Raw genomic sequence first — 13743 nt, 5'->3', positions numbered from 1 at the left:
TGCTCCCTCCTGCTAGTTTATTAATACCAGTCACTATTGCTGCAGCCCAGATACCTGTTAGCTGTTGAGAAGAGGGCAGAGAGGTCATCCTCCCTCAGGTAACAGCTGTGAAGTGGGAAAGGAGGGAAGGCAACAGGGACCAAAGCTTCATCGCTACCCGTAGCACAGTCACAAGAGACATCAGTGCTGCAGCTCTCCAAGAGCACTGAGGAGATACGGTGTCTGCTAGGCAGAGACAGAGGCAGAGTAGAGAGACTGACCCACGCTTCAGAGCAGCTAAGTCCATACAGTAGCCAGAGCTGTCCCAAGGGGTGTGCGGGTCCTGGGGCACTGAGCCTGTGTGGGGTCAAGGGCTGGCGAGCAGCTGGCATGCAGCGCTGCCTGTATGGCACTGTCCATGAGGCCCCCCCGAACCAGAGAGCAGGGGCGATTGCCCTGATTTCCCCCCTTTCCCCCTGGATGGCTCTACCAGCAGTCGTGTGGCTGACATGCTTCTCTGGGTTGAAATCTTTGCCCCTGATCTGGAGCAAGGAGTCAAACGCAGGTCTCCCACCAGGCTATGAAGTCTTCCCCTCTGCTGAAGCAGTTCCTTTTGTACAAATCACTAAGCGTGGGCCAAGGGCTATAGCCCAGTATGGCTGTGTGGACTGGAGAGAAAACAGGTGAGCTAGCTTTGGGATAGAAAACCCACTCTCTGTCTCCCCACCCTAGCCCCTGCTTTTGTCCTGAAATTCAACTGTGGAGCTGCAAAGCCCTTCTTAATGAAACTTCTGGCAGAATCGGCAAAGCAGTTAAGTTTACAACAAAAATATTTTGCTGAAAATGTTCTGACCAGCTCTACCCTGTTAATACCAGTATTCCCCTGCCCCCACAAAACACAGAGCACACCTACTTTTCATCCTGGGTGACTCTTACTGTAAATGTTTTGGTTAACCCCTCACTGCAAGTCTTGTGCACCTCGCACACTTTTGAAGAAGAAGGAGGGTAAATTTTCTAAGAGAATACACAGCATATATGTGTTAATAACCATGGTTGTAAACTGCCCCCTCTCCCCCTGCCCCCCAATGGCTGCTGAGTTCAAGTCCTGAATGGGGGTGGGGGGTTGGGTTCTGAGCAGTCAGATGCAAGTTACTTAACAAAGTTTTTCCTTTGGAAAATATCAGTTTGTTGAAATCAAATTGTTCTGCAAAAATATAGTTTTTCTTTCTTTTCTTGTTTTTTAATCAATGTTTTGATGGAAACTTGCAGGTTCCCAGCATGACCAGAGCTTGCAGGCTTGTATTTCCCTTACCTTGGAAGCAATGGTTCCCTGGTTTCTCAGCAGCTGCAGTCACGCAGCCGTGAACCTGTCCTCATACCTGACAGGCCCTGAGAGCTTGCAGGCTCCTGATTCTCTCACCTTGGGACATGAGCTCCCAAACTAGGGGTGTCTTGCTCTTTGGCAGGGGTGGTTGCCTTCCACAGAGATAGGGTTTTCAAGCTTCTGGGGAACTAATTTTATTTTCAAAGCAAACTCTTGCAGATTTCTTGGTTTGCACAAATTATTGAGCTTTTAGGTTTTTGTCCTGTTTTGAGCTTTATTTTTTTTCAAAGGACAAAATTGTTTGTGATCCTCATCAATAGTTTCTCCACCCAGTTTTAATTCTCAGAAATTTAAAGGGACACAACGGTATCACAGTGCAATTGTTACATATGCAACAGCAGAAAAATACCAAGAACTGATGCAAAGAGAGAAGATGCAAATGCTACAGTTCATCAATCCAGGGAAGTTAAAGGTCTCTCCCTAGAGAGTGATGTAGGTCAGCTATAAGACAACGTTGTCTGGTGAGGCTCGTAGAGTTAAGGGTGCAGTTTAGTTTCCTAGCAAGAGAATTCTCTATGTAAGAATGGGGAATACTGCCCTGAACTGAGCCCAGCGTGACAGCTATAATTTTCCAGTAATTGTAGACTTTCCAGCTGGTAAAGGAGTCCAAAGTGTTTTCTTTTCCCGTGAGAGAAGTTAACCTGGCACAGTCACTGCCTTGAACAGAAACCTTCAATAAGTGTCTGCTGAACAGGCTTGTGTTTCAACCTACTGAACGCCTCACTGGTGTCTGCGTGCACACAGTGGCTACTTTGCAGCTACACTCTAGGTGGTTGTGAGCCTCTCTGTCCTCCCATTTTCTTCAGCATATTGGTATTCTGTAGGGGCACCTATTACAGCACTTCCTTTTCACTCGCACAGCACAAGCATAGGCTTATTCAACCGGCAAAAACCATGGGCTCCAACACTTCTGTTGAATAAATGAATTAATGGTGAGGTTAGGCAGGCCAGCCTTCCATAGCTGAATAGTCCTTGTTCACTGCAGCCCTTTCCTGCACACTTGGGCCGAGGGACTATAAGCAATTAACGTGCAGCAAGCAACAGCTTCTCCATCACAAGCAGGTCCTGAATTAGAAGCATTCCTTCAGCCAGCAGTAATTACACTGAAAAAGGTGAATTGGAGTTTAATCACAGCAAATCATATGAAAACCCAGAACTGGAATGTGCCTAATTTTGCTAAAAATAAAATCTAGATTAAGGTGTCATTTTTATCTACGGGTTGTCAGTAGTTACTACTTTTAGAACTGAGATGAGGATAAAAGCGATTTCTGGTTCCTTTCCTGACCTAACTCCGATTGTGTGAACATTAATGGGAGGGAGTCTGACAAGAAATCATAAAATATTGTTGTTGTGTTTTGGTCCCATCCATCTGCTCACTGTTCATGTTCTTCCCCCAATTCCTCCTCCTCCTCAGAGCTTAAAAAGCAAAATCGGTTGATTCCTGCACCCTCCTCCTTGTCTATTCTTGTGGACACCAAACTAAGCCAGTCTTGGCTTTATTAACTTCATTCATTATTTACTGGCATCCTGGGTGTCTTCAGCGCAATTCTCTAAGAATAGGGTCTGTTTATTAGCATGTCCTGTTACTCTAAACTGGGTGTACCAGAGGTCACTGGCAGCCCCCAGTGCTGTGCTGATGCTAAATTATATGAGGAGGAAGGATCTTCATGTGGGATTAGGAACGGTAACATCACGTGGATTAGTTCTGGGAGACAGGAAGGCTGCAGAAGCCCATGTTCTCTGATGAAGAGGTGGGTGGAATTGGTCACGGAGTCAAGAGGGTATCTTTCAAGCACTTTTTGGGCTAAAAGTGATTAGTGAACACCACAAGATACAACAACTCAGTAAAAATTAAAGACTATAAACTGTGTGGAGGAATGAGCAACTAAAAGCAATGGGAAAAGTTGCTTTTCTCTGTACCTACAAGTAGTGGACCAGAGACAAGCAATGGTCAGAAAAGAGCCTTATTTTTTTTACAAAAGCCTTTGATGTTTCACAGGTTTTCCTGCCTGTGTTAATTCTGAACCTGTAGGACAGAAGTTGGAGGAATAGCGCACACGTACAAATGAACATACGGCAGATGCTTTCAACCGAGAGCACAAAAGGAAGTGGCACAACTGAAGCGTCTGTGACTGATCTAAGGCTAAACAGCTGGTTTGTCGTTTTGGGGGGCTTACAGTTTTGGAGTCCCAGATCAGAGATCAGGTCATTCTTAGAAATCACAAGCAGCTCAGAGAAAGTGAGATAAACTGAAGGAAAACCCAGAATTAAGCCTTGAGGAGGCAGCTAAGCATTGGCTATGCAACAAAAGTGATCCTGTCTTGAATGAAAACTTCTGGGGTGGGACTGTTTATTGTACAGTCGTGAAAACAGTGGAGCATCACACTCGCTTGGTGAGCCCAGCCCTGCTGAAATGCAATGAATAACAATGGGGAAAATTGTAATGTGAATGTGCTCTCTGTAACAGAGCATTGATTGTTTCGAGTAAGGCCAGAACATGAGAATAATGCAGAAAGGCAAGACACTAAAGGTAATGGCAGGTTGAGAGCTTTGTTTTGTAAAGTCCTGTCTTGGCTGTATTGTTTAAAGCTAAGATGATGTAATTACATTTCCTGAACTCTTCCTGTTTCCATTTATCTTGGCTTTTGGAGAACATGGAGCATTTGTGATTTCCACTGCTCCTTGAAAATAAAAAATCTAAGCCGTTCATCAGGGACAGAATCAGTTTTGGGGCACATCTATCCTAAATACTTACTGGGTCAGGCAGTGCTGTGCTGCCTCCAAAATTGCAAGCAGGGTGGTTTCATTGTGTTAATTAGCCTGCCTGCAGTGCTGCATGAGGCAACAGCACTTCCGGCTCAGGAGGCAGCACATGTGCGGCGTGCTCGAGCATGCCTCTGCCTGGAGCGGTAAGCTTGAGGTTTAGACATGTCCTTACTGCCTCCGGGGACCCAGAGCACAGGGTCTGTAGATAGTCTGAGTTGAATGCCGATCCCTGTTCACCTGGATGAAACCTATTCAGCAGGGCCGAGTTCAAACTTAGAGAAATCTCCCATCGACGTTCCAAATATACCTCCCTCAAATTGGTTTTACATTAGAAATACTGATTCCTCCCCACTTTTACCCTTCTCGACTCAATGTTACTTCCCCAATTTAATGTCAGCAAACTCCCAAATAACTTAAAAAAGCCTCTACACAGATCCATGCCTGATATCAAACTAAAGCCCCAGTAAGTCTCAAGGAGTTGGAAAGTATTTCCGTTAGAAAGAATGGTTCACAGTCTGGCACAATATTTTGTACTAAGTTAAAATAATTTCTATTTACTCTACAAGATCTGCACTTGATGTTTCAGGAACTGAATATCCGAAAAAAGCAAGGAACTTTACAATACAGGGGTGGCAAGTACCAGGGGAATACAAATATAGATGTGCCTTTATCTCTACAGTACCAGCTGAGAATCCAAAAGCAGTTTGAGGAAATACTACTGGTTTTCATCTTTAAATGTTTCTAGCCATTTAATCTAATGTCCCAGTAAGGAATGTGACAGTATTTGTGCACCCACCCTGTCATCATCTCCCGGAAGAACTCAACTCTGTGTCTAATTTGTCTGATTGCTACAGTATTTCCAACTCCCAAAATCTGATGGCACATCTTATCATAGTGGTGGTATTCATAATGAATTGGTTTTGAGGCAATCTCAGCTTCCAGTAACAAAAAATAAGTCTCTTGCCTCTGTGACTGTGGAGAAAAGCTTGGGAATGTGACCAGCATAAGCCATAAAGACTTAAAAAAATCCACAAGAAAAAAAAATCAAACAAACTTAAAATAATTATTTGTTAAATCTCATGACTTCAAGCCAATTTCATGATATTTTGGACATCCGACCTGTGGTTCTGAATGCTGATAGCTGGTCATATTATTGTTATAGGAATCGTGAACTTCTCAGGCCCAGAATCTGGAAACCAAATAGTGCTGTGGGACCAGAATTGCTTTTGGTTCAGTGTTGAAAGGCAGGGTGTAGCAGATATCCTGTCGGAGTTACCGAGCAGGGTGCAGTGACTCTATCCAACATTTAAAAGAAAAAATGCTCAAATCCTTTAAGTTTGTTCAACTGCATAGTAGGGACCACTGGTGAACCAAGCTGCAGAAAATGGTTAAAGGTCCGATCACAGGTCAGTCATGGAGATGAAGGCCAATGATGAAGGGGAGGATTTAAGAGTCTATATCCCCTGTGAGCTGAATGCTGATCTTTGGCAGCGAGCACAAGCAGACTGGCTAGAGGACTATCTGTATACATATTCTCTTTGCAAGCCTCACTTTGCCCTTTGGCTGCCAAAATCCTTTCTTTTTTCATTCACAAAACTGACTGCAGGGAACTATTATCTTAATGTTGGACTTGGTCCCTGGGAGAGCTGTTTTTTTAATCTTACTGCGATAGCCAGTCAGCAATCCTATGCCAGCCAGTTCCTATGCCAGCCAACAGAGACTATAGCAACCTCAGTTGCATTTTGGTGCTGCTTAGTTACTCCCCAAACAAAGTTGCTAATAACAGCCAAAGTGCCCCAGGCTTGGGTCATGCTTTCATTTATTCACTTCATATAAAAATCTCTTAAGAATGCATCTGAACACAATATATAATACTATAACATACATTGTGTGAAACTTTTGAAAACAATAAAATAACCACCTGGAACAATGCAGTGTTAAACAGACATACAAACCCATTGATCATGCACAACTGTGCTATTTTCATCAACTATATTCCATCACAAGTTGGACCAAAAGCTTGAAACATATTTTACAAACTGAGATCGACACCATTAATGATGCCTAACAAGCTTTGTCAGAAGAAGCTTCACAGCACAATTATTACATCAGTTCACATTTTGTCATAGAAATTCACATTGGGTTGTTCATAAATTGGAATATGACATTTAATAGTTGGTGACGGTTCCAGGGGTTTCTTTTTCAGACTTTCAGCAGCTTAACTGCCTTATCCTTCCCTTTCTTCCAATCTTAAGATTCAGTGCCTCTCAACTCACGATGAAAACGAAGCCCCTGCAAGCCAATGCCACCTATGAATGCCCTCTATGGGTTCCGTATGTCTCTTCAGCTATGTTCAGGTTCTTCTATTTTATGCCATACAAAAGATTACAAGAAAAAAGGCAACTCTTATTCAGAGTTTTCTACACAATGAACACCACCATTGAAAGGTAATGTTAATTAATATAAATTAATAACTTACAAAACAGTACAGTATATACATTACATAATAAATACACTGTTATAAACAGTAATGGATGCGTTAGAGCTCAAGGCAGTGCAGGAGAAGGATGGTAGAGCTAATTCAAGGAAACGTGAACTGCAAGTGAGAGGAACACAAATATCCAGGCGTGCAACTTCCACTGAGCAAAGGAACGGCCAAGGGGAGAAAGCACATCAAACACTGCCTTATTATGCTTAATTGTTTATGTACTGCATTGTGCTATAGAAACTCAACTATCCCTTATCCTGTGCACAACAAAAGTTAAACCTAGTTGAGGAAAAATACTGTTGTCTCTAGCAAGCAAACAGAGGTGGTGTACAATGGCACGAAATGACCCTAAAAGGGTCATCTGGAGGTTTAAGAAGACTGTGAAAGGTGCAGTTATGCAAAACCCCTTCTATTTAGCCTGTAAAAGTGATTAACTGCAATAAAGTGACAGGTATTGCCCATGAAAAAAGGAAGACTATTTGTTTTAACAGGAAGAATCAAAAAAGGTATCCGTCAATTTCTGAAATACTTTGTGTTGTGTTTTATATTAAACGTGTATTTAGTAGGCTCTTGAAAAGACATGTAAGTGTTTACAAAAAAGGCACACAGGTCTGCAGACAGGTGGTCAGGTGGACAGGTTCTATATGGAGAGTTACTAATCAGTAGTTTCTATCAGTCTAACTGGTATAAATGCCAAAATCCTAACGGTATAAAACCTCTCAGTTGTATGTCATTCACTGTTCAGTAACAATTCAAATCGGTTCCAAAACTACACAATGTTTTAGCTGAAAAGGCTTAAACCACAATGCAAATCTTCTGTTAATTTCCTGAGCAATCATTCACTACACGATCTTTAACCCTGACTCCAATCTCAAGTAGCTGGGATATCTTTTAGCCAATGTTAGACATAGGCATAAGACCTAGATCGCAGGCTAGTCCTACAAGACAGCTTGCATGCTCATTTAGTATTTAAAGTTCACCTACGCAGATACAGTGCATTATGTGTCAACAGGCGATGTATCTTCTGTCACTATTTCTATATTAGCTTCTCTCTGTGAATCCCTTTTACCTGGGTCAGTCATACAGAGTGTCTTTGTATTGCTGAAATAGCTGATACTATCACCCTCCTTTTCAGGTCCATCTGAATCCTCCTCTTCAAGAGTCAGTTCAAACTGGAACTTCTCCATCAGATTCTGACAGTCCCTGTTACGTTCATCAAGAGGAGGGGAGGGGCTCTGGGGTATCATGCTCTGGTACCAGTTCCTATTGTCTTCTAAAGTGTCCAGAATGTCTTGTGCATCAGGCTGCACCAGGTCTGCCCAAGTCTCCCAAAGTGGATGCACAATGTAGTCAATGAATCCAACCTGGAAAACAGAAAAATTACATGCACGGGTTATGCATGTTAAAAAACAAAAGGCTTAAGATGCTATAAGGCAGCCACCATTTTTACCTGAAAATAACTGCATCCAACTGAGCTCATAAATACCTATGCACAGGTGTGGTATTACAGCACGCACAATTAATTGCAGCTACAATTATTTGCCCATGCAAAATTGTACCTACAAAACTGGAGTTTGGGTTGATGCCTTTTGCAGTATCAGCCTGGAGGTATTAATTAAAAAGGAACAGTTACATAGGAATTGATAAGACTGCCAAAATCATCCCATAATTTTCAGATGACTAAGTAGGCTTGTTATCTTTGGCTGACTAATCAAAACATTCTGGTGCAAAACTCGCTCAAATCAACATTTTGGAGATAAAAGATTCTATTGTACTCCCTACTGAAATGTCATTTAACACCAGATGCCATACACTAGTGCTCTCCTATCTACTCTTTCAATCTAGGAAAAATCCACACTATGTCAGATATGATGGTATGGGGTCTGTGGGCAAAGATTTTTTTCCTGGCAACCAGCGTGCAATTCCAGTGGAACGCTTTATTGACTTGCAGAATTGAAAATTTCAGCTCTCAGGTTGAACACCAGGCCTACCTCTGAATACCACTCCTCTTAAGGACTTACATTGTCCCTTAATGACATCTTTTTGTTTCATGGAGCTGGCATCTGTTACGAATTGCATTTTGTGTACTACATCTTTAAAAGTTAAATGGTGAGAAGTCTCTCTTCTCTGCTGCAAAGACAGTTGTCTTGTTTCTCTACAAATGCAGCAAAATAGGTTTTTTGCAAGTTATATTCCTGTCTGTTTTGTAAAGAGTGAAGAAAATCGAATGAAGGACCCAACTCAAGAAATCAAGTCCCTTGTGTTGGTATAATTTAGTATGTATGACTCTGGTGGAAATAACATGTTCACTGGTGGAAAGAATGATGTTCCAGGTTGGGTCACTAAATCCTTCCGACTATTGGTAAGCAGGCTCCAAACGAGATCACTATCCAATTGTCTGACAAAAAAGGCCAGACAGGATGGAGAAAACCGAATGGTCATAAAGAGGATTGAAATTCTTCTGACTTGGCAGAATGTGTCATTTCACTCTGCACACCGCTGGACAACATTTCTATGCAGCAGGAAAATGGCTCTCAAAGGGGCTAGACTCAACATGCGGATGTTTGCTTTGGAAATCACATGTGCCTCCTTCAGACACAACAGGATGTCAATAGAACCATTAAAATTCAATTGTAATATACTGCCGAGGCAACTTAAACAAAAAGGTGACGAAAACTTCCTGCAGCATCTGTTCATAAGGAACTTTTAAAATGAGAAAACCTCCTCTCTCTGGTTATCTGATGGCAAGGTTTTGCTGGCATTCTAAAAGCATTCAGTATTCATAAAGAACTAACGGTCAGAAAGGTTGCAACGTTTAGATAATGCCGACAGTTTGTAGGTTCCTTAAGCAGGCATCTCAAATCACGCAACAAGGAACAAAATGGCCAGGCACTACCATTTTCTGATCTTTAAGAAAAAGAGTATTTACTCTGTTTAAACGGACAATTACCTAGTATTCAATCAGATTTTTAAAAACCTCTATGTGTAGTATAAAGCTTTACGTGTAGTTCTTTCTATCAGACTCCTTCAACTTCAAAACTTGAATGCCTCCCCCATTTGGACAATGCTATTCCTGTCAACATTGCAGCCACTGGGTTGGATTTGTTTTCCCTGCATATTGAAAATGAGGTTTTGAAACCTGCATGAAGTGAGAATATGGAGTACAACAAAATGTGCACAGTTTGGCAGGGGCATTCCCCGCCAAACTGGGCTCACAGATTTTCTGTGTGTTGGGCTCACATATAAGCAGATACTTTTCTAATGAAATCACTCTGTGGTCACACGAATACTTTCAGAAGTAGTTTGTTTATCTCAGAAAAGCACTGAAGGACATCATTGATAATGTTACTTATTTGGGCTTGACAAGGCTTGTTAAAGCAATTTAAAACCCTCAACTGAGACACCATTATATAAAAATCAATATGCTTCAGTCAAACACAAATTATTGGGTGGGGTTCTGTGACTCCGTGCTATACAGATTAGACAAAATCTAGAGTTTGCTTCTGGTATTTTAAGAACCTTCAAATGCTTAAACTCCTTTCTCAAGGTTTGTATTGATCGAGATAAATGCTGCTTTCCTTCTCCAACAGCCTTTTACACATGACCTCCAACAGACCCTTAACGTTTAATTACATCCTGAAAAATCACGGGTCTCCACAGGTCCGACAATCTACATTAACATTGGCTGTTGCCTTTAGTCCTTTCCCAAAGTGTTTAAAGAGACAGACTAATAAACAGACTGCCAAAACTTTTGTGGGTTGCCAGGATATGACAAATTTAGAAGAACACCATTGAAAATCACAGAGGAGGAGGTTAGAAGCTGTGAAAGATAGGAGGATCATGGTAAGTGAGAGAATCTGATTCACACTTTTCTGGGCAGTGCAGGGAGAGTTATCAGAAAGAGACTGCTTCTGGGAACAGGGACAAAGTGGAGGGCTAAATCTGCATCTGAAACTGAGAAGCAACGAGGAAAATGAAAGAGCAGGAGTCAGCAGGTAAGTCCCTAAGTGTCAAAGGCATCTGGGCAAGTAGAGAGTACCAGGCGTTTTGCCAGAGGGATGAGGAATACGCTTGGCCCATTCACCTTTCAGTGTGCAAATGGAAACAATGAAAAAGAAAATGTACCCAAATGGCAATTACCTGTGATTTTTCCACTGACGCAGTGTGCTTGTCACACATTGGGCTAATTTCCATTCCTCTCTCTCGTTCTTTGTCTCCCTGTTGGAAAAACTCCTCCATGATTCTGTCTGTCCATTGCCGGTACAATTCCAGGGATTTTGTGGGATTGCTCAAGTCTGCACAATGAACCATATTTCGGAGGACCTGTAATCGCATTAAACAGAAATCTCATAAAATCAGTTGGAAAAAGACAAGGATTCTGTACTGCACGTGCATGCTTAATTCAGAACGTTTTAACCACAAAAGCCATTCATTATGCAACTTCCTATTGCAAACCAGTAACTTCACAAAAACATCCTCTTTTCAAGTCACACAAGAGGTTAGCTGTTGGGATCTGGGATCTGTGGTGGAAGTAACTCTATCCATGTGTAGAGTGTATTTGCAGTACTCTTTGGTGCAGTGCTATTGAGTGCAGGTGCAGAATTTGTTTTTGAAATAAAGCCATACTCTCATGACTAAATACCAAATATCCCCACTTTAGTAAATGAACAACATCCCTTATACACAAACACATTAACTGTGGGCAAAACCTGTGGGCAAAAATGAGATATCACATCTATCCCGTCCCCCGCCCCCCCACCAAAAAACCCAAAAAACAAAAACTGTGAGCAAAAGATGGGGTATCACATCTACCCAAAGAACCTCGCCTAACCATGGGCAAAGTGATTTACAGGGCAAAGGAGAGGTATATATTTTATAAAAAATTCTGAATATCGCATTTACAAAAAATACACATGTAATCCTGTCACTAAACTTCTGCTTTGAAAGTGAAGGAAGGACTGGGATGTTTGCTCTGCCTCTCTCTTGATACTGCCTGTAAATATGCCTTATTTCTGGATCCTGTGTATTATGTCTAACAGGAGCAATGCACAGCTGCATTAAAATCAGTGTGAGAACAAATGTTCAAAGCTAATTATGAACTAAATTAGCCTATTCCTTGTGACTGTGCAGCCCTCCCAGAGGCAAACAGCATGATGGGGTAAGTGTGAACACGATTCTACAACCCATAAAACCTCAGCTGTGTTCACATGTGTTCTAGTGTCAAGCTGTGGAGACAAAGCTCTGTTACATTCTGAGAATCTAGGGGCCATCCTGAACCTTTCCTTTATTCTCCATGGTCCAGAACAGAAGACAATATGAAGCCTAAATGTTTTCAAAAGTTCCTAAAAGAATTAGCATTCAACACTGCAGCACTTGCTAAGTGTAGAAGCTATGCAACCAAGTTTTCCTCCTAAAAAAGAAAAAACCGTGCAAAATGGCTCTGATATAACGGAAAATGCACTCACATACCTGTATTCGGTCTGTGTAGTTATCCAAAAGGAGAACCCCTGAACTTGTCACTTTCTTAGTTTCTACCATGGTCTTGAGATCTGCCAGGAGGCTCATATGTTTGGACATGTCTGTTGCCAACACCTTTATAAAAATAAATCATTTCTTAAGTAAAGAAAGTTACACAAATACTCCAGCGATTTCTTTAGGAGCACCTGCTGTCTGTATAACTCAGGTGCTGCATAAGGGTGTTATTCTTACCATGTCAATCACCATTTTCCTGAGAGTCTGACGCTGTTTCTTAGTAAGGTTCTGGAAGATATCACAGTGCTCTTCTTGCAGCAATTTGAAACCCACAGCAAGATGGTGGTTCTCCAGGACAGATTCATCATTGTACATCAGAGCCAGTTCAGAATCTGGCCAAGAAGTGTAAAAGCGATGAGGAAGTGTAACGCAGAATTGCAAACAGGAAATATTTCTCTTGTGAATTAGCAATTATATAGTTATGTAAATGAATTATGAAAAATTAGGCAAGTTGTGCTCTACTGGCTTTCTTTTGTTTGTTATGGGTTTTTAAAACTAACAGACAAGTAAAAGCCTCACTTTGCTCAACACTAACTTATTGATTATTATTCAGTTTAGTGAATCACAAGCTTAAATGAGAGAAAAATAGATTTTCTTCATCACTAATAATAGAAATCATGATGTAAGAAAAGTCAGTTTTTCAGAGTAGGACAATGTATATTGGAATCGGTACACATTTTGCATGCTGAAATTAGAACATGAACCATAACAACTGATTATAGCTTTGGTGTCATTAGAAATGAGAATAAAAATAGAAAACAAATTATGGATTATTTAGTTGTCTCATTAATTACAAGGAACTGCGCAAATTCACAGTAATGACTGAAAGACTCAGTGTGAATTAGTGAGTAAGAAAATAAACAGGATTTATATATCAAGGAGATGATATCACAAAATGAATTATCTTCCTTTGCTTTGACAATAGTAATTTAATTTTAATTATTGTTCTGCTTCACAGTATGCTGTGCAATATTTTGTGAAAGCAATACAGTCTTAAAATAGTAATTTAAGATTTGGGTAACAGTCTTCATTGAGCAAGGAAAAAGATGCAGCAGATTTGCAGATTATTAGGGTACTATTGTATCTGAAACAAGACTCACTTGTATTAATAAGAAATTGATTGGAGACACCAGGATGATCCACATCATGAATTGCAGCGGCAAAAATTGCTGCTAGGATTTCCAAATCTGTGAAAACGGCCTAGGGCAAAAGTGACCAGAATGAGCACATGTGATCATTGTCATGAAATTATGAACTTTCAACAATTTGCAAAGAAAAGCGTGAAAAGAAAATTGTCAACATATTATATGTATGTTTCCATGGACAATAAAGTTTAGTTTGGAGAACGTGCTTCAAATTGGATGTACCCATTGACATAGAACAGATATAACTTGCCATTATCATTCGAAATTTCTTAATACAGCTTTGTCTTAGAATAAAATGAACCCTTGGAAAAGCAGTACAGCACAGCCCCTTGGCAATACATGTAGGTGCTGAAGCTAACGGCAACAGATGAAGGGTTCTTCCACGTTTTTCACCAATATTGAAGTGAAATCCTAAGTTTGTAAGAAAAGCCATAGGCTCTGGTTGGTAA

At 41.0% G+C, this 13743-nt stretch overlaps 1 protein-coding gene across 4 annotated transcripts in view; it reads right to left on the bottom strand.

Moving 5' to 3' along the window:
* Positions 1-5920: 5920 nt before the first annotated feature.
* The window catches only part of PDE4B (phosphodiesterase 4B), a 287515-nt gene continuing 279692 nt past the window's right edge, over positions 5921-13743 (bottom strand). For all 4 annotated transcript variants that reach the window (XM_019531586.1, XM_019531588.1, XM_019531587.1 and 1 more), the window contains 5 exons: positions 13250-13349; positions 12327-12481; positions 12087-12209; positions 10758-10940; positions 5921-7981 (listed from right to left, as the gene is read on the bottom strand). In XM_019531586.1, the coding sequence (XP_019387131.1) occupies positions 7616-7981; positions 10758-10940; positions 12087-12209; positions 12327-12481; positions 13250-13349 (927 nt within the window). In that variant the 3' untranslated portion in view covers positions 5921-7615. The remainder of the gene's footprint in view (positions 7982-10757; positions 10941-12086; positions 12210-12326; positions 12482-13249; positions 13350-13743) is intronic.

The sequence above is a fragment of the Crocodylus porosus genome, unplaced genomic scaffold (assembly GCF_001723895.1).
Source record: "Crocodylus porosus isolate Cpor-Errol unplaced genomic scaffold, CroPor_comp1, whole genome shotgun sequence".
NCBI lineage: Eukaryota > Metazoa > Chordata > Crocodylia > Crocodylidae > Crocodylus > Crocodylus porosus.
This window is presented reverse-complemented; position numbering and strand designations above follow the sequence as displayed.